Raw genomic sequence first — 20,133 nt, forward strand, 5'->3', positions numbered from 1 at the left:
TTCCTCTTTGAAAGCGCCTGGTCGGATCCTACCTTTCCCTGGTCAGAATCTTCTGGAACTCAGAATGGGGAGCAAAGACCTTGGAAGGTGGTTTAGACCATCTGAACGAAACCCCCTGATCTGCGGGTTCCGCAGGAGTGTCTTTGATGTCGAAGGTCTGGTTGATCGCTCCAGTGAGGCTCTGGACCATATCCCTCATGTCAGCGACTTGGTCTGAATCCACCTCCAAAGTATCCTCAGAGGGTGCATCCGAGAAAACCTCGCCTGGCTCAGGAGAGGAGGACAGGGTAGAAGGAGGTCCCAGGGGGGGAGATGGAACGGGACGAGGATTCAGACTGGTGTTCCTGTCTTTGCGGCTAATGTTGGCAGGCTCAGATGGAGCTTCTTGGGACCTTCTGTTTCCTGCGGAAGTCTGCAGGGGCAATTTATAAAGTACGGACACCAGGGTCTGAGACACTCTGGTGAGATCCGCCACAGATTGTGACAGAGAGGAAGCCCACCCTGGTATAGGGGTCTCACTCTCACTTGGGTCAACCGGGGGGCTCCTGGGTGGTGGGTTCAATGGGTTTGCTGCAGTCCTGACAGAGGGGAGAGGACTGACCTGATTGAAATTTGCGTTTACAAGATGAACATGCAAAGGACTTAGAATTAGGCATGATGAACAACCCCACTAAGCTGTGCCAGGAGGATAGGGAACAGGGGAGGTGTGAGTCTGCAGTGCAGAGCTACTCACGGCAGATGTCCTGTAGGTGACTACCAGGCTCCAGAGGCTGCGCAGATCAGTTGGGCAGGCAGACAGGTCCCACAGAAGGAAATCAGCTCCAGGATATAGTTGAAGAGTAGGCGGCAAAGAACCAGGAATACGACTCACAAGGCTGGGAGGAATGGGCGGAGCAAGGCTCACACACCGGAGGAGGAAGATGCCGCCGACGTCATCCTGCACTGAGGGAGGGAACAGTAGGCGGAGCCAGGCACCAGGAAAAAGACGGGCGGAGTTAAACCTAGGGTCTGGAGGAGCAATATGGCTGCGGCTCCAGCACACAGTGGAGTGCTGAGTAGTGGGCGGAACCACGTGCCGCACCATGAAGAGAGACGGGCGGGAGAAAAGCCCGCCCGGATAGGCAAAGGAAGGGGGCGGAGCCAACGCTGTAACTAGGCCCGATATGGAGCCGGGGCCTAAATTACAGGCGGCATCGCCGAAGCAGGGGGGAAAGGGGGGAGTGACGCCGGGGCCACTGAAGGGGCACCAAATGCCCCCACTGCGACGGAGAGCTTCCTGCGACATCGTAAAAAACGCGTCAGGAAGAAAAAAGGGGGGGGCCCCCGAGTGAATAGGCCCCAGAACTCCTGAGGGACCCTGGATCCCGTGCCCCGTGGAGCGGCGCCGACCTCCAACGCCGCAAAAACAAGGTATGCTCTTGAAATAAGGGGGGAAATAGTCTCAAAATGGCCCTTTTTTTCCCACCTCTCTCTTCTGGCGGCGGCGGCTCCAGCCGCCATGTTCTCCGGTCTTCCATTCTTCGTTCTGGGCTGGGGAAGGAAGAACATACCTTCTAATACCTTGAAGGTCGGACGTCCGGGATCCGCTTGAGGGATCTCCGTGGGACGTCCACGTCTCCTCACACCGACAGGCTCTGTTGGGTGAGTGGGTAGGGGGACGAAAGGCAGGACCGGATCGGGGCTGCCTGAACACTCTTCTGTGTTAGGGCTCTTGGTCCTGCCGGCTAGACATATGAGGATACGGGGTGGCAGTACACGCCATACTCACAGTCTCTTTGTGGGAGTACAGTTGTGACTATTCACACTGTATCCCTCCGGAAACCTGAAAGGGAACGACGCACACGGAGGTAGATAAGGGTCTAATGAAAGACCCGTGTCCACCTCCTACTGACACTAAGCTAAACTGGATATCTTACTTCCTGTCGGTGGGGTGTAGACTGCGGAGGAGGAGCTAACTTTTATCTACATAGTGTCAGCCTCCTAGTGGCAGCAGCATACACCCATGGTTCCTGTGTCCCCCAATGAAGCGATGGCGAAACCTTTTTTTTATAAAGATAAAAATGCAATAACAGGCGATCAAAACATTGTATCTACCCCAAAATAGTATCAATGAAAATGCCAGATTTGGATTTTTGCTTTCACCACTTAAATAAAATTTAACATATATATGTTTGGTATCTGCAAACTCGTAATGACCTGGAGAATCATAATGCCAGGTCAATTTTAGCATTTAGTGAACATGCCCCAAAAAACAAATTGTGAATTTTATGCAATTTCACCGAACTTGGAATATTTTTTCCTATTTTCCAGGAAATTATTTGGTAAAATATATGGTGCCGTTTAAAAGTACAACTCGTCCTGCAAAAAATAACCCCTCACATGGCCAAATTTATGGAAAAAAAAAAAAAAAAAAAAAAAAGATATAGCTCTGGGAAGAAAAAAATGGAAAAAGCAATGGAAAATAGTGAAGGTGTTAGGCATGGCTGTTGAAGCAGCAGTTCTGAAGGCTTCTTTGATCAAGTCATTTGGACCATGATTTAGATGCATAAGCCCTCTGTCACTTGGAAGGCCTTTTTTTTGTTGGTGTGGATCCAATGATATCCTTCTCTTTCCTCACCTTCTTGCATTCAAGTATGGAGTCTAGTCTGGCAATCAGTTCCCTCAACTGATATCCTTTTTCACAAGAAACTGTCTTCTAGGCCTCAAATTTGGACTTTCCGTCAGGGTGTGGCCCACCCACTCTGTACCCCTTAGTCAGCCTCCTTTGCACCCATGGCATCTCAACCTGGAGCTAGAAGCCAAACAGTGCTCTTCTTTTGATCTGATCCAGGAAATTTTCGTGCTCTTGCGCTCATGGAAGGTGGCCTTCTTCATAGTGACTACCTCTTTCAAGTGAGTCTCCGAGCTGGTGGATCTCCTGTCACTTTCAATTCCTAACACTTCACGTGAAAACGTTGGTGTGGTGTCCAGTAACCTCTTTTCTTCCTAAGGTGGTCTCTTCCTTCTACAGTAATGAGGAGGTTGTTCTGCCTTCTTTCTGTCCATCCTGCCGAGTGATCCTTACACAAGTTAGACTTGGCCAGATCTTTGCATCACTACCAGTTAGTGATGAACTCTTTCAGACTTGTTTGTCAACCCGAAAAGCCCTCTCAGCCTCTAAGGTTAACATTGTTCATTCTGCCATTTTGGAATTGTAAGGGTCAAAGGACAGAGTGCCCCTGATTTGGAAAGTGGCTCATTCTACTTGTTTTGGGCGCCTTGTGGGCCTTTCACAAACATGTTACAACTCTGCAAGGCTCCTACCTAGTCCTCCGTCTACATTTTGTGTAAATTTTGCAGAGTTCACATCTACACATCGGAGGATATGAGATTAGGTAGCAGCAGTCACTCAGTTGATAAGGAAATTGCCTTACCACCTTTTAACCATTTTGTACCAGCGTTTTGCTTTTTCCACCGCTTGTTACTGTTCTGAGACATCCTATGAGTGTCCTGTGTCCCCCAATGAAGCACCTGAAAGAGGATTTTTGGTATTTCTCTTGCAATTTCTTTCTCCTAGCCATTGCGAGACAAAGCACCCACCCCGTTTTTGCCTCGTTTGGGTGAGTAGTTATGGTTATTCTCAGTTGTGATTTCTATTCTTCCTGTTGCTTATCCTACGGTTTTCTCACTAACTGAATAGCTGTTGTCAGCCTCTTAGTGGCAGCAGCATACACCCATGGTTTCCTGTGTTCCCCAATGAATGCTGGAAAAAGATTTTGCGGTAAGTACCAATAATCCTCTTACATGGTGTACAATCACCATCTGTATTGTGTTAGCACAGTAAGGTGCCTTTACCAACATTTATTATGGATATAGTTTCATAAATTTTTTATTGCTGCAACACATCAATAGGTAATGAGCTTCAGTAGTCTATATCATGATTCAGATTTTTTTTATACTAGATGATCTGTGATAATGTATGCCGTTTACTGTGTAAATGCAATGGCTCCAGTCTAGCAATAAACCCACCATCTAGATTTTGTTAGATAAAAATGTCATCACCCTATCAATCAATTACCACATGTAAACACAAGTTTAGTTGTAATAGCAAGAAATTCAACAAATTGTACATTTAAATTTTTTAATGTAACTATTACAAAAAAAAATAAAAAAAATAAAAAAATAATATAGTTTCATCACGAATGGTAAAACATTAAAAAGCTAAATTCAGCTCGTCCCTGTGTTGTAATTCTCCTTCAGAAGGTTGAACAGTACCCATATTTGACACTGCTGTACACAACAGAATTGGAGGTTTTTGTGGAGGAAGCGGAGAGCAGAAGTGAGGGTTTGTATAGAGGTTGTAGGGATGACAGACATGGGAGACTTTTACACATTAAATGCGGAGAATACTATTTCACATGATCCTGTTAGTTGCTCATGTACTCACCATCCTCTTCTCGGTCATCAGCGGTACGGTATAAACAGTTCTGAAGCCACATGACAGGAGAAGACAAGCCTAGTGATTACAAAGCAGAAATTGTATGGGAGCTCGTATGATTCTTAATATTGCCATCAGTCAGTACTACAATGGAATCTGCTCTTGTATTACAAACAAAATCACATGCAGTATAAAGTCTAAAGATGTATACTAGACATAAATACTCAAAACTGGAGGTAGTAAGTCTGAATAAATGATTCAAGACAGCCGTTGTTTCACTTTTCACACTTACTCCCCCTCTCACAATCCTATCAGTATGGACTAGCATCAGTGCATACAGTAACGACCCTGAAAAAAGGGGGGGAAAAAAGAAAGAATACCAAGCAAGATTAAATATATTTTTATTGGGTATATAATAACAAAAGTATGTGAAGAATCATCAGATGAGGAGCAACATGTGTGGCCCATATGAGACCTCAAGATAAAAGAGAGAGATATATAGATAGATCAGAGCTGCCGGTGTTTCTCGTGCTGTCATACAGATGACAGCATGGTAAACACCCGATGAACTCAAACGGTAACATGGACTTCCGGGAAAAATCCATGCTCGGGGTCTGGGCCCAAACAGTATGTGTTCGGTATATACCCTGAACTCTAATGTTCGAGTTTGCCAATCACTACTCATAACATAAAGATGATACTAATGTATAAGGGGTCCTATAAAAAGTTAATATAAAAATAACAACCATATCAATGTAAACATACCATGTTAAATAGTTAGAACGACCATATTTCATTTTGGATTTCTCAATGACTAATAACACCAAGAAAGTTAAGGAGAAATGTGTTTTGGAGTTTGAAGGCTTCTACTTGTACTGTAGAGATGGTATGTTGACATTGACAACATTGTTACTGTTATGGGAACTTAAACATTGGTACTCTCTTTATTTCATACAAAATGCTGTTTGTCTAACCCAATTCATGTCATCCTGCCCTGCATTTGCACCTACTATTCCATTTTACAGATATTTTTTATCTTGATGTCTCATAGGATATCATGCTTTCAATGTATAATCTTTAATATACATTTTGTACTGGCCATGTGTGTCCTCTCCCAAACTTCATCTGATGCTTCAATTATAAACTTTTGTTCTGTGCTGCACTCCAATTATTTTATTAATTTTATTATATAACCAATAAATTTATGTTGATATTAATTTTTGAGTGGCTATTCCTGTTTGGGATAGCTACCGAGTAATTATATCAGTCATTTATGAGGTTATCTGTAAATTCACATTATCAGTGTATACAGTATGAAACAGAATATCCTATTTTATTTACCACTCTTGCAGTAGATTATAAAAGGCACATACCTATGTGATGGCACTCTTTGTCTCCTATGACAAAATCTACAGAATATGGTCCTACTGGATGGAATTCTAGCACATCCTCTGTGCCGAAGTTACCCCAGTATTTTACTCACCTAAGAAATGGTTTGGAGGCTGCAGCCTACTGGGAATGCATCCCTCTTTTTAACAGTACCTCCCCAAGTCTGACTCACTTTTTTCCTTTGCTTCATTCTTCTCCCATTATCTTTTGCTTTTTTTACCTATTTTTTGACCACTTTTGCCGAAGATTTTTTTTTAATGGTAGGTTACAGCAGGGGGGACCAAGACATCACATGTTAATCCAATATCCTCATTTATTACCACTGCGACTTTGTTATATCAGTCTACAGTTCTATAAAATTTAATATTTTATTAATTATTTCCATAGTTTTGATTGTTGCAGGATCCTTTCCTTGTACTGCTGCGTCTTGGTATATAATCTACAATATGATAGCTTTTATAATGAGACTGGATAGCTCCCTGTACAAAGCCACACATCTTCTGGTTATTACTACTTCAAAAGCTTACAAACATGAGTAGTCACCTTCTTCATGTACACTTCGCAAAATGGTTTGTATCTTCTTATCCATGAACACATCGCTATTCCTGCTTAGTTTCGCTTTTGGTTTCTGTTCCAACTTAATGTGCTCCTCCTCATGTTCATCACTCATATCATCATCATCATCTTCATCATAACTATCTTCAATATCTACATTCTTTCCATCAATACCAAGATCATGGAGGAAATCATCTTCAGACTAAAAACCAAATGTAAAAATAAGTAACAATTTAACACTTTGCTCAGCACTTTCAAATGAGCATTAGATTTATACTTATGGATAATGGGTAAGTCTGGCACAAATATATCAATCACTCCCTGCAATAGAAGCCAATAAGGCCTTAAAGGGGTTGTCCCCTACTGGAGACAAATCCTTCTTGATCAAAATGTTTGACCCTATAAAATAATAAAACCTATATTCACCAGCGGAATTGGCACTCGCGGGGTCCCGGGGCTGTCGTGCAGTGTTGTGATACCGGCGCCCAATCAGCTCTGGCGCCACTGTCCCTGCCTTCAGACAAATTGAACATTAAGAAGTAGTCCAGGCTGTAGCTGATCTCTGACTTCCACTTCCTGCTAAATTCGTACAAAGGTGGGGACAGTGATGCCAGCGCTTAGCTTGGCGCTGGCGTCACAACCACCGTACAGAAGCCCCGGGGAGAATAAATGCCAACACTGTGGGAACTGCGCCAGCACGGGAGGCGAGTGTATAAGCTTTATTTTTTTGTGGGGGCCAAGCAAAGAGTATGAAAAGAAGTTGTCCAATTAGTGGTTTGAAAACATGACAAATCCTATGTTTTTAAATACAAAAAAACACTAATATAGATTGGATATTTCAGTCTACCACATTTGCAGCTTTGCTATACATGTTATTTATAGAACTGCGCTGGCACTTTATTATAACCGGTCTTCCAAAATGTTATAAAATAGACATGGAGGAGCCATTAATGGGTAATTTGCAAAGTGAGGAATGTAAATCTTACTATACACAACCAGATACTTAAGGTTTTACTGCATTTCTTAAAAAAAAAAATAAAAATGTTCTGGAACCGGTCTACATTGTGCACAAGTTCAGGATTTGCAGCAGAAACGTTTGCTGCAAATCCTGATGTGTTGGCAGGAAAACGCTGTGTAACATCTGTGCGTTTTTGTTGTGGATTTTCTCCCACTCATTGGTATGAGTGAAATCTGCAAGGAAAAAATAAGCAATGCGTATGAGAATTCAAGAGTCTCATTCACTTTGCTGGTACTAGGAAATCCTTTAGGTTTTGTGACTAAACTGCACAGAAAAAAGGTGACAAAAATGTAATGTGTGCACATACTCTAAGGGTATGTGCACACGCAATGGCGGATCTTAATAGGGGCGGATGGGGCGGTCGCCCCGGGCCCAAGGTTTTTTGGGGGCCCAGGGGCAGGCCGGGTGGCAGAGAGGCAAATGCCCCCCGGACCGCTCCCCCAGCACCTGTACAGGGCCGGCCGTGCCCTGTGCTGTGACGCCGCCGGCAGCAGACAGCCGCCCGCGTCACATTCTATGAGGGGCCGGGAGCTGTGCACGGCCGTCACCTTGACGGCTGCTCAGCTCTGGCTGTACTTCCGGGACAGATGTCGGGCGTGCGCGATGACGTCATCGTGCACGCGCCGACATGTCCCGGAGGATGCTGAAAGCAGAGGCACTGCTGGGAAGCGAGCCGGCTGTGAGGTAAGTATGGGGAACTTTTTTTATTTTTTTTTATTTATAAAATGAATTAAATGGGGGAGGGGGTGAGTGGGGGCTGTACACAATGAAGGGGGGGTGACTGGGGCCTGTATATGATGAAGGGGGGGGGTGACTGGGGCCTGTATATGATGAAGGGGGGGTGACTGGGGGCTGTATATGATGAAGGGGGGGTGACTGGGGCCTGTATATGATGAAGGGGGGGTGACTGGCGCCTGTATATGATGAAAGAGGGGTGACTGGGGCCTGTATATGATGAAGGGGGGGTGACTGGGGGCTGTATATGATGAAGGGGGGGTGACTGGGGCCTGTATATGATGAAGGGGGGGTGACTGGGGCCTGTATATGATGAAGGGGGGGTGACTGGGGGCTGTATATGATGAAGGGGGGGTGACTGGGGGCTATATATGATGAAGGGGGGGGTGACTGGGGTCTGTATATGATGAAGGGGGGGTGACTGGGGCCTGTATATGATGAAGGAGGGGTGACTGGGGCCTGTATATGATGAAGGGGGGAGTGACTGGGGCCTGTATATGATGAAGGGGGGGTGACTGGGGCCTGTATATGATGAAGGGGGGTGACTGGGGCCTGTATATGATGAAGGGGGGGTGACTGGGGCCTGTATATGATGAAGGGGGGGTGACTGGGGCCTGTATATGATGAATGAGGGGTGACTGGGGCCTGTATATGATGAAGGGGGGGTGACTGGGGGCTGTATATGATGAAGGGGGGGTGACTGGGGCCTGTATATGATGAAGGGGGGGTGACTGGGGCCTGTATATGATGAAGGGGGGGTGACTGGGGCCTGTATATGATGAAGGGAGGGGTGACTGGGGGCTGTATATGATGAAGGGGGGGTGACTGGGGCCTGTATATGATAAGGAAATAGGGATAAGGGAATGCACTTCCCAGGTCAATACGATTAGTCCCCAATCCCCACAATTTTAAGCGTGTCCTGAAAACGCATTTATTCAGACTGGCCTACCACCCCAACACATTAACCTAATCTATCCCTGTGTGGCAGAGCCAAAAGTTTTACCATAACCAGGTTCCCCGCATCATGTTCCCACATGCTTTATGCCTCCATTAGCCCTCTGTGTCTGTACTGTTACACACTTAACATTATGACTGGTCCATACAATCAGGGTAACTGTTACCACCCACCTTTCGTGTCTCCCTCTTTCCTCATAGACTGTAAGCTTGCGAGCAGGGCCCCCTTTCCTCTTGGTATTTGTTATAATCTACTGTATGTGATTATTGTTATGCTGTAATGTCTATTGTCTGTACAAATCCCCTCTGAAATGTAAAGTGCTGCGGAATATGTCGGCGCTATAAAAATAAAATTTATTATTATTATTATTATTATTATAAGGGGGGGGACTGGGGGCTGTATATGATGAAGGGGGTGAGTGGGGGCTTCACAGGATGAAGGGGGGATGAGTGGGGGCTTCACATGATGAAGGGGGGTGAGTGGGGCTGCACATGATGAAGGGGGGGTGAGTGGGGCTGCATATGATGAAGGGGGGGTGAGTGGGGCTGCACATGATGAATTGGGGGTAAGGGGGACTGCACATGATGTGGGGGTAAAATTAACTGCACATGATGATGGGGTAGTGGGGCTGCACATGAAGTTGGGGGGGAAGGGGACTGCACATGATAAAATGGAAGGGGGGATAAGGGGCTGCAAATGATGAAGCGGCACTGCAGATGAAGTGAGTGGGTGATAGGGGACTGCAATGGATGAAGTAAGGGGACTTCAAATTAAAGTGGGGACATTAAAGTGGATCCCCTATGGCCAGGATCACGTTGGGCGATCTTGTGCGTATTGGCCGTAGGCCTACAGCTTATGTGCAACGTCTTTTTAGGCCATGTCCACACGTGGTGGAATGGTGGCGAGTTTTCCGTATGGACCCGCAGCAAACCAAGTGCTGCGGTCCGTACGGCTGTCAATTCCCGCACGGGGACCGCAGCGCTCAGGTGGGAAGGGGGGTACAGGGGCCCAGGTTTTATGAACAGCCCCAGGCCCATAGTCCACTTAATCCGCCACTGTGCACACGCTGCGGATTCCGCTGCGTTTCCGCAGCGGTTTTGGCCGCTGCGGACCTGCAGCAGTTTTAGCTGCGGTGTACAGTACCATTCAAATGAATGGTACAAAAAAAACGCTGTGTAGACGTTGCGGAAAAATCTGCGCGGATTTGCTGCGGTTTTGAAACCGCAGAAAGAATTGACATGTCAATTCTTTCTGCGGAATCCGCAGCGGGTTCCTATCTCCACCATTGTGGAGATGGTGAATCCGCAGGACCACACCGCAGATAATCCGCAGGTCTTTTGACCTGCGGATTATCTGCGGTTTTTGCAAAATCCGTGCGGATTAATCCGCAGCGGATTCCGCAGCGTCTGCACACACCCTAAGGGTACCGTTACACTTAGCGATGCACCAGCGATCCCAACAACGATATGACCTGGTAAGGATTGCTGGTGCGTCGCTAAATGGTCGCTAGTGAACTGTTAAACAGACAGATATATTCACCAACGCAGCAGCGATCCATACAACGACCATGGCGGTCATTGGTATCTTGTTACACAGCGGCTATTCAGACGACTCCCTCCTGCGTCCATGTGTTCTGCGTCGCCAACGAGGTCGCTCGTTGGCGTCAAACACTGCGATGCGCCCTGGCCAGCGGGACACCAACGATGAAAAAATGGCCCAGGCCATACGAGCACGATCAGTGAGATCGCAGCGGGGGCCCGGTCGCCCGTGTGTCACATGTAGCGAGATCACTGTTGCGTCACAAAATCGGTGACGCTTCAGCGATCTCGCTATGTGAGAAAGGGCCTTAAATGTCAAATCCATTTTGGGCAGTAGTCCCACCTCTATTTCTATAAACTGCCTATCCAGGACATTCTGCTGTACAAGCAGGATGCAGAGAGGCCGTTGGGTTGGTACTTTATATTTATTGATATATGCACGTGTCACGTTACCGATTCTACATTCTCAGACCCTTTCTTTTCTATTGAAGCATCCAATAACTGTGTACATGGTCACTGTGAAGGGACGTTGAGCATTGTCAGCTGTGACACCACCCATTGTGAATGATGGATCCAACTGTATATAGAAATGTTACATGTCACTATAATCATGCCTGTTATGAAAAATCAGACGTCTTAAAAAGTTTATAATATGAAAAAAAAATGCTAAAAATGTATTAAAAATACATTCAACACAATAAGGCTAGGTTCACATTAGTGTTTCAGTCTGCAGCGTATCATCCGCATCCACAAACGCATGCAAACGCATGTCTATTCAGCTTTTTTTATCCGCATCATCTTACGCATGACACCAAAAAAAGCTGCGTTTGTGTTGTTTATGCACATGCGTTCGATATGACACCAGACAAAAATGAGCGTGTTTCATGGGATTTCTATATACATTTTGAACAACGCATGCGTATTGAACGCATATCCTTGCATACGCATGCGTTCCCATAGACAGTAATGCGTTTTTTTTAATGCACTCATCCGCATGCGCATGTATGACGGGTTTTTTTGCCGCCTTCCAAAAAGGCAACATGTTGCGTTCGCCGGACCCCGCCGCACAAAAAAAAAAAAGACATGCGTACGCAGACGCATGCGAACTGATGCAAACGTATGCCCCTGCATACACCATGTTAAATATAGGGACGCATGCGAATCTATGCGGATGAAATGCTGCGCACACAGACGCAAATGTGAAACCAGCCTAACCTAATTTAAACAAAACACAATTTTCTGATATAACATTCCCTTTATAAATGGCATCATACATACTATGCCTGAAGATTTTCCTTTTCTCCTCCTCCTCTTATAAAGCTCCTTTCTTTCAGATACCAATCCCATGCTTATTAGTTTTTCTATGATTCTAGCTTTGGAGCGTTTAGCTGTGATATGCTTCATTACATTTCCTAATATATCTGCAAAGAACAAACAATATAAAATAACACAATTGGTCTAACTGACAAAACATAACTACAGTCCTACGCATTATGTGGAAAACACAGAAGAGACAGTCCACCAACCTATCCAATAAATTTAAAAGGTTTAAAAATTTTACAAATCTTACTATGTACAGAACTTTAAAATACCAATGAGCACATTATCTCACAATCCTAAAATGTCACATCCATGAAAACTGAACCGGCAAGGTAAATGTACACAGTATGTACCATCAGTCTCTTGAAACTCTTCATAAAGCCGTTGAAGCTCCATCTCTTGGTCTTCAGTCCAGAGCACAATTCGAGTTCCTTTACTGAAATGATTAGTAAAATTAAAAATGTTATTAGTGCAAGAAAGTGATGAACATTCATAACTCCTCAAAATGGTTGAACACCAGAAGTCCCCGCTTGAGGGGTCCAAATTTTCGCTTGTTATACATAAACATAAAAAATATGTCACTATGAAGTAGGACTGCAAAAACTAGTATGAAGGAAGACAGTCTATGGATTGTATATGTTAATATTCATTGAAGAAAATGTAACACCATATACATAAGGTTATAATATTCGTTAAAGATTTTATTTTATACTGCAAGGTAGGATGTGGATTTTTGTCCGAGCTGCCCAAATGATGAAATCCCAGAATATGGTAGAAGTTTAACAGTGGTTTATTCAACACATTTCAAGGTCAATACAACCCCATCTTCAGGAAATACCACGTACAACTACGTGGTAGCATCCTGAAGAAGGGAGCAGGAATGGAGGGGGCATTGGCTTTATCTGCCCAGGGCACGAAAATACCTTGTCCCACCCCTGCTCTGTGTGTGTGGATGAGCCTACACATTATTAGCTTCTTGTTGTATATATTAGTGAAGAATTTATTGGTAGGCACATACACACATATATACATATATATATACACACACATACATACACCGTATATATGAACCACATTGAAAACTGGAATGTAATCAAGAGGATGATGGATAGTCACAAGCATCAAAGAAGAGCTGCTTAAATTTTTGCACCAGAAGCAGTGGTTATTCCACAAAATATTGATTTCTGAACTCTTCTTGAGTTGAAACATTAGTATTGTTGTTTCTAAATGATTATGAACTTGTTTTCTTTGCATTATTTGAGGTCTGAAAGCATTGTGTTTTTTTTTTTTTAATTTTGACCATTTCTCCTTTTCAGGAAAAGAAACAAAAATGTATTGCTTGGAAATTCAGAGACATGTTGTCAGTAGTGATGAGCGAGTATACTCCTTGCTCGGGTTTCCTCGAGCATGCTCGGGTGACCTCCGAGCATTTTAGCGTGCTCGGAGATTTAGTTTCGGACGCCTCAGCTGCATGATTTGTGTGTGCTAGACAGGCTGAATTCATGTGAGGAATGCCTGTTTGTTAGGGAATCCCCTCATGTATTCAGGCTGTCCAGCAGCCATAAATCATGCATCTAAGGAGTCCGAAACTAAATCTCCCAGCGTGCCAAAATACTCGGAGATCACCCGAGCATGGTTGGGGAAACCCGAGCAACAAGTAGACTCGCTCATTAGTAGCTGTAGACTAAACATGGATTTTTGTGATAACTCACCGTAAAATCCTTTTCTCCGAGACGCTCATTGGGGGACACAGATACTGTGGGTGTATGCTTCTGCCGCTAGGAGGCTGACACTAAGTGAAAAAAAGAGGTTAGCTCCTCCTCCGCCGTATACACCCTCACCCCTATTGCGGGCGGAAATCAGTTTGGTGCCAAAGCAGTAGGAGGACAACACCACCCTTATATCAAATTAGTAAATGCATATTAATTTAAACAAAAAAGAGCCAACTGGCAAACAGGGTGGGTGCTGTTGCCCCCAATGAGCGTCTTGGAGAAAAGGATTTTACGGTGAGTTATCACAAAAATCCATGTTTCTCCTTCGCCTCATTGGGGGACACAGATACTGTGGGACGTCCTAAAACAATCCCTGGGTGGGAGATCCTCACCAATCCAAGCTACATGCACCTTGTTTAAAGGTGCGCCACCGCTGCTTGGAGAATCCTTCTACCCAGGCTTGCATCCGCCGAGGCCTGAGTATGGATATTATGTTTGGCAAATGTGTGCAGGCTGGACCAGGTTGCTGCCTTGCAAACCTGTTCCGTCGAAGCCTGGTGCCGAAGCGCCCAAGAGGCGCCCACTGCCCGAGTAGAGTAGGCGTGCCTCTAATGCAGTAAGACTCCTGAATAGTCAAATGAATCCAGCTGGCTATGGTCGATTTTGAGGCGAGTCCCTTCCTGCACCCTTCGGGGAGCACGAACAGCGTGTCCGTCTGACGAAAGGGTGCCGTCCTCAGCACGTACCTCCGGAGTGCTTTAACAAGGTCATTCCACACAGTGCACCGGTGCTGGACAAAATGAAGGCAAGACAACATCTTCATTAATGTGAAAAGAGGACACGACTTTCGGCAGAAAAGGAGGGGCTGGTCTGAGCACCACCTTATCCTTATGGAAAGTGAGGAACGGGGCTTGGCAGGATAGGGCTGCCAGTTCTGAAACCCGCCTGATAGAAGTGATGGCCACTAGGAACACCACTTTCCAGGAAAGGTACCTCAAAGAGATATCCTGAAGCGGTTCAAATGGAGCTTCCTGCAGAACACTTAGGACCAGGTTAAGGTCCCAAGCATCCATAGGCGCCTTATAGGGAGGTACCAAGTGGGAGACTCCCTGGATGAAAGTCTTCACCTGCAGATTGGTAGCAATTCTGCGCTGGAACAGGACGGATAAGGCCGATATTTGTCTCCTGAGGGAACTTGGGGCCAAGCCCGAGTCTAGGCCCGACTGGAGAAAAGCCAAGATGTTGGGGATAGAGAATCTCAGCGGAGAAACACCGCGGCCTCAACACAAAGCAAAGAACCCCTTCCAGGTGTGGTGGTAAATTCGTGCTGAAGCAGGCACGAATTTACGGGTGCTAATCATTGTAGCGACCACCTTGCTCCCGAATCCTGCCTGGGTTAGAATTCAAGATTCAATAGCCATGCCGTCAAACACAGGGCCCCTGAGTTCGGGTGGCAAATCGGCCCTTGAGAAAGTAGATCTGGGCGCTCTGGCAGGCGCCAAGGAATGTCGGCGAGCAGCTGCATTAGATCTGCGTACCACGCTCGACGGGGCCAGTAGAATCGCCGGAACCCCTTCTGTCTTGATCTTCTTGATGACCCTTGGAAGTAGTGGCAGCGGGGGAAATAGATATGGGAGGCGAAACTGGTTCCATGGCAGAACCAACGCGTCCACAGCGATTGCCTGCGGGTCCCTGGCCCGAGCGGCATATGTGGGCACCTTGGCGTTCACTATGGACGCCATCAGGTCCACATCCGGAGTTCCCCAGAGCTGACAAATCTGCCGGAAGATTTCGGGATGTAGAGACCACTCTCCGGACGCAAGACTGGGGGGGGGGGGTACACAAAAAACATGACGCCATTAACTGCACGGCGCCGCCTGACGGATCCAGCCACCCTCAGTCTTGCATGGCCGGTGGCTCCCACCGACTGGGGGCTCCAGCCCTGGGATCTTTGCAGGAGGCCTCGCAGACCCTCTCCTCACCGATGATCCTCTTCCGCCTGAGCACAGGTATGTGAGGGGGCCTTGATAAAATAGGATGGTGCAGGCACCCTAACTCCATCTAACCCCTTCAGGGGGTGAGGAGAGGGACAGTCCGCCACCTTGTAGCACCGCAGTCTAAGCATTGGTGGAGCAGTGGGGGCCACACGGACTAGTCTTGTGCCTCTGTACAGCCCATGGTTTCAATACCTAGGGGTGGTCAGTGCTAAGTCCGGCATTGTGTCCCACGACGCGGGAGAGGATAAGTGGAGGAACACGCACGTGCTCGCCCGTTGTTGGGTTTGGGGAAATCGGACCCTTTCAATAGGATCCGTTGCCCCTGTCACATCTTCATGGAAAAAGACAAAAAAAAGTCTGGAGAAAAAAACAGACGTGTGCCTCCATGGACACTAAGCAAAAAACTGATTTCCGCCCGCAATAGGGGCGAGGGTGTATACGGCGGAGGAGGAGCTAACCTCTTTTTTTCACTGTCAGCCTCCTAGCGGCAGAAGCATACACCCACAATATCTGTGTCCCCCAATGAGGCGAAGGAGAAAAGAACAATTTACATTTTACTCAAAAATATACTTATAAAGAGACAAATCAGACAAACTGAACATTTGGAAGTGGTCTCTTAATTTTTGCCACAGCTGTGTATATATAATGGTTTTATGAAGGTGCTCTGTATACATGTTCTGTGCATGCATGCATGCGTGCTGTGTGTGTAGCATCAAATTATAAATCCTGGCAGTGCAGATGATAGTTCATAGTTGTAAACATGTCAGCCAATTACCCAATAAATGATCAAAATGCTGCTCATTCATCAGGTGATTTGATTGCTTATGGCGAACAAAAAGAATTGTTCTGAGCAGCACGTTGCCCGCTGTAAACTGCAGATGTGCTGCTAATAACTAGATATGGGCGAACCCAAACAGTAAAGTACGGTGTCCGTACCGTACACCTACTGTTTGAGTTCGGCCCCCCCCCCGAACACTGGGTGTTTGTCGCACGGTCATGTGCATACAGTGCGGCAAACACCGCTTCTGATTGGCGATAAAATCAGAGCGCGCAGCTGTGATCGGAGGTATAAAGTTTACCTCAGTCACTGATGTGAGCAGTAACACCTGCTGCCATTAACAGTGAGAGCAGGAGCAGATGATGGGAGTATTCATCAGGCGGCTCCTGCGCTATAAATATTCTCACTATTAACGGCAGCAGGCGTCGTCTGATGGGAGCAGTAGTCCCCATCAACTGTCACCAGTGATCGGAGGTAAATTTTATACCTCCGATCATAGCTGAGCGCTCATGCTGTCTGACTGGCGGTGATGATTTCACCGCCAATCAGAAGCAGTGTTTGCCGTAACGTGGCAGTAGGCTTCATACAGCCTGATCAGAAAGTTAAACTAAGACCCTCATGTTCAGTTATATATATTTTTGCCTAGCGGCATTAGATCAATGTATGATTTTTTTTAACCATAAATTTTTATTGATTTTAAATAAAGTCATATTTAACAACCATTTAGCCTCCAATCATTGAACATTGTTGCAATAATTACCTCAATCATTTTTCGGCCAAATATAATAGTATTTTAACATAACTGAACATTATGGGAAACAAAAAGGAAAAGGGATGATGACAGCAGATTACTGTACCCATAATTTACCATTAATAGCTCTATTACATCTCTATAACCACAGTATTAAGTCTAAATGATAGCCTGCTGTCTCATTCACCAATGCTACGATCTCATACAATGACGGGATTGGGATTTGGGATTTTTCCAATACCCTGCAATTTTAATTCTAGTAGCTATGAGGCTGTGTGCAATCACTGTCCTGAACTCATGCAGAATTAAATCCAGGTCAATGGCCAGAAGCGCCCGCTCTCTCGTAATTTTTATTGGGATGCCACTAATCTAAGACACTAGATGGGAGATTGCGTCCCAGAGCTGCTCCACTTTATGGCACTTCCACCAGACATGTAACATATCTGTGTTAGGCTGCTTTCACACATCCGGTATCAGGGGTGCGGCGAAAAGCCATACCGCCGGATCAGGCCTGCAGCGGTGACACCGGATGCAGATGCGGCGCCTGATCCGGTTGGAAAGCATTTAAAGGAGCCGCACCGGGGACGAGAGAGGCAGCGATATGCAGGGGGGGGGGGGGGGAGATACGCGCGTGCTCGCCGGGCACTTGTGGGTTAAACCTCACAGTGTCCGCGCATGCTTCCAGCTAAAAACGGAGGCGCCGCATGTCCATCTGGCACGATGCGGCGATCATTAAATTCTATGTGTCAAAACCGGATCCAATTCCGGATCCGGTTTTCACACTTTTCGCCGCATCGTGCCGGATTCAAAAAAGCCGGATGTGTGAAAGCAGCCTTAGCGTCTCCGCACCTCCAGCACACATCAGGGGAGCTGCAGTAGATCTTAGACAATCTGTATGTTGTGAAGTACCACCTGTACAGCAACTTTCTGGCGTTCTACAAGTGATTGGTGCAATTAGAATGTGTCCCTATCATTGAAAAGGACGTCCTCCATTGACCCGAGGTGATCCCACATTGCAGATCAGTCTCCCATTTATGGAGATGCGAGTCCAGAGATAGGAACGTCTCCTCCAACATATGGTTGTAGGTTACGGACAGTGGGGTGAGGAGCATTGTATATATTTTGTAGAGTTGTGAAAACACTATCCTTTTTTCCTTGTAAAAAATGTCTTATTTGTAGGTATTTATATTGATCTCTATGTGGAAGAAGATATTTCTCTCTGATCATAGAGAAGGACAATAATATTCCTTCTTCATACATATCCCCCATCAACAGGATTCCCAGGGATTTCCAGTTACAAAACTGTAGGTCTGGAATACACCGCTCAAAAGTCTCTATGGGGGCTTTCGAGAGTGCCAAATTAATAGCATGCAGTTTATTGATCAAAATGCTCCACACTCCCAGCGCCGCTTCCACCGTTGGTGGCAGGTACAATTTTTTATCATCGCCGGGATTAGGCCCAGTAATGATATATGAATAAAGGAACGACGCAACATTTGAGGACTTTATGAGATGTTTCTCAATTTCTATCCAATGTCTGTCATATTTATCATTCCACATCAACCTCAGTTGTTCAAATATGGCTGCCCTATAATACTTCACCACTGAGGGACAGCCCAGTCCTCCCTCTTTTATTGGGATATATAGTATATCTGTTTTAACTCTCAAGGTGTGATTTTTGGAGGTGTGGTCCATGCTCTTTTTAAGCATATTTAATGGCCTTTAAGATTCTGTATGGGCTGTGTAATTACTTACATCTCTTTTTTAAAATCCATGACACTGTCAGCAAGACCCATCTGCACAAGATGATTAATAATTTGCTTCCGTGTCCGAGTTCCAGGCTTCAGATTTGCCAAGATATTATCAATCACATCAACACCTGAAAAACATCGGACATTTCTTTTGTTTGGTAATGCACTTGTCATATTGCCTATATAGATGTTAATTTAAAATGAGCCATACAACTCGACTAGTTATAAAATCAAGCTAATTATATCTGCTAACTTTCATAGACATGACTAACCAACTTCAAAGTGGCAACAATGTTTTCTTGCCAAAATCAGTAAGCCTCTATATACTGATGACAAGGCACAAGTGTTCAGCTTGCCTTGCAAAACACTGGTGTTTCTCAGTGTCAATCACCCCAAAAATCTAATTAAAGCTTCTCCTATTTTGACATTATATTTCAGGTGTACAAGAATGAAGCAGTCTCTGGAGCTATGACTAAAACATACAACGGACACCTGCCTGTCATTACCTTGGGGCTTAACCCCCTCATGACCGAGCCCTTTTTCATTTTTGCATTTCTGTTTTTCGCTCCTCTTCTTCCCAGAGCCATAACATTTTTATTTTTCTGTCAATATGGCCATGTGAGAGGGCTTGTTTTTCGGGGACAAGTTGTATTTTTGAACACCATTGGTGTTACCATATTGTGTACTCAAAAAGGGGAAAAAATTACAAGTGTTGTAAAATTGCAAAAAAGTGAAATTCCACAACTGTTTTTTTTTATTTATTTTTTTTTACCATGTTCACCAAATGCCAAAACTGACCTGCCATTATGATTCTCCAGGTCATTACAAGTTCACAGACACCGAACATGTCTAGGTTCTTTTTTATTTTAGTGGTGAAAAAAAATCCAGTTTGTTAAAAAAAAAAAAAAAAAATTGCATCATTTTCCGATACCCGTAGCGTCTCCAGTTTTCGTGATCTCAGGTTGGCAGAGAGCTTATTTTTTGTGTGCCGAGCTGATGTTTTTAATGATACCACATTGGTGCATATATGATCTTTTGATCGCCCGTTATTGCATTTTAATCTGGCAACCAAAGAAACGTCATTCTGGCGTTTTGACTTTTTTTTCTTGTTATGCCGTTTAGCGATCAGATTTTTTTTATATTGATAGATCGAGCAATTCTGAATGTGGCGATACCAAATATGTGTATGTTTGATTTTTTTTTTTTAATTGTTTTAT

The 20,133-nt window shown here is 45.2% G+C and overlaps 1 protein-coding gene across 2 annotated transcripts in view; it reads right to left on the reverse strand.

The window, feature by feature from the left end:
• TIMELESS (timeless circadian regulator) overlaps nt 1–20,133 on the reverse strand; it is a 166,486-nt gene that overhangs the window by 28,585 nt on the left and 117,768 nt on the right. For both annotated transcript variants that reach the window (XM_073552242.1, XM_073552241.1), the window contains 5 exons: nt 18,921–19,044; nt 12,281–12,363; nt 11,886–12,028; nt 6,350–6,563; nt 4,427–4,495 (listed from right to left, as the gene is read on the reverse strand). In XM_073552242.1, coding sequence (XP_073408343.1) covers nt 4,427–4,495; nt 6,350–6,563; nt 11,886–12,028; nt 12,281–12,363; nt 18,921–19,044 — 633 coding nt within the window. The remainder of the gene's footprint in view (nt 1–4,426; nt 4,496–6,349; nt 6,564–11,885; nt 12,029–12,280; nt 12,364–18,920; nt 19,045–20,133) is intronic.

The sequence above is a fragment of the Dendrobates tinctorius genome, unplaced genomic scaffold (assembly GCF_039654945.1).
Source record: "Dendrobates tinctorius isolate UK_male_01 unplaced genomic scaffold, ASM3965494v1 ptg000187l, whole genome shotgun sequence".
Lineage (NCBI taxonomy): Eukaryota > Metazoa > Chordata > Amphibia > Anura > Dendrobatidae > Dendrobates > Dendrobates tinctorius.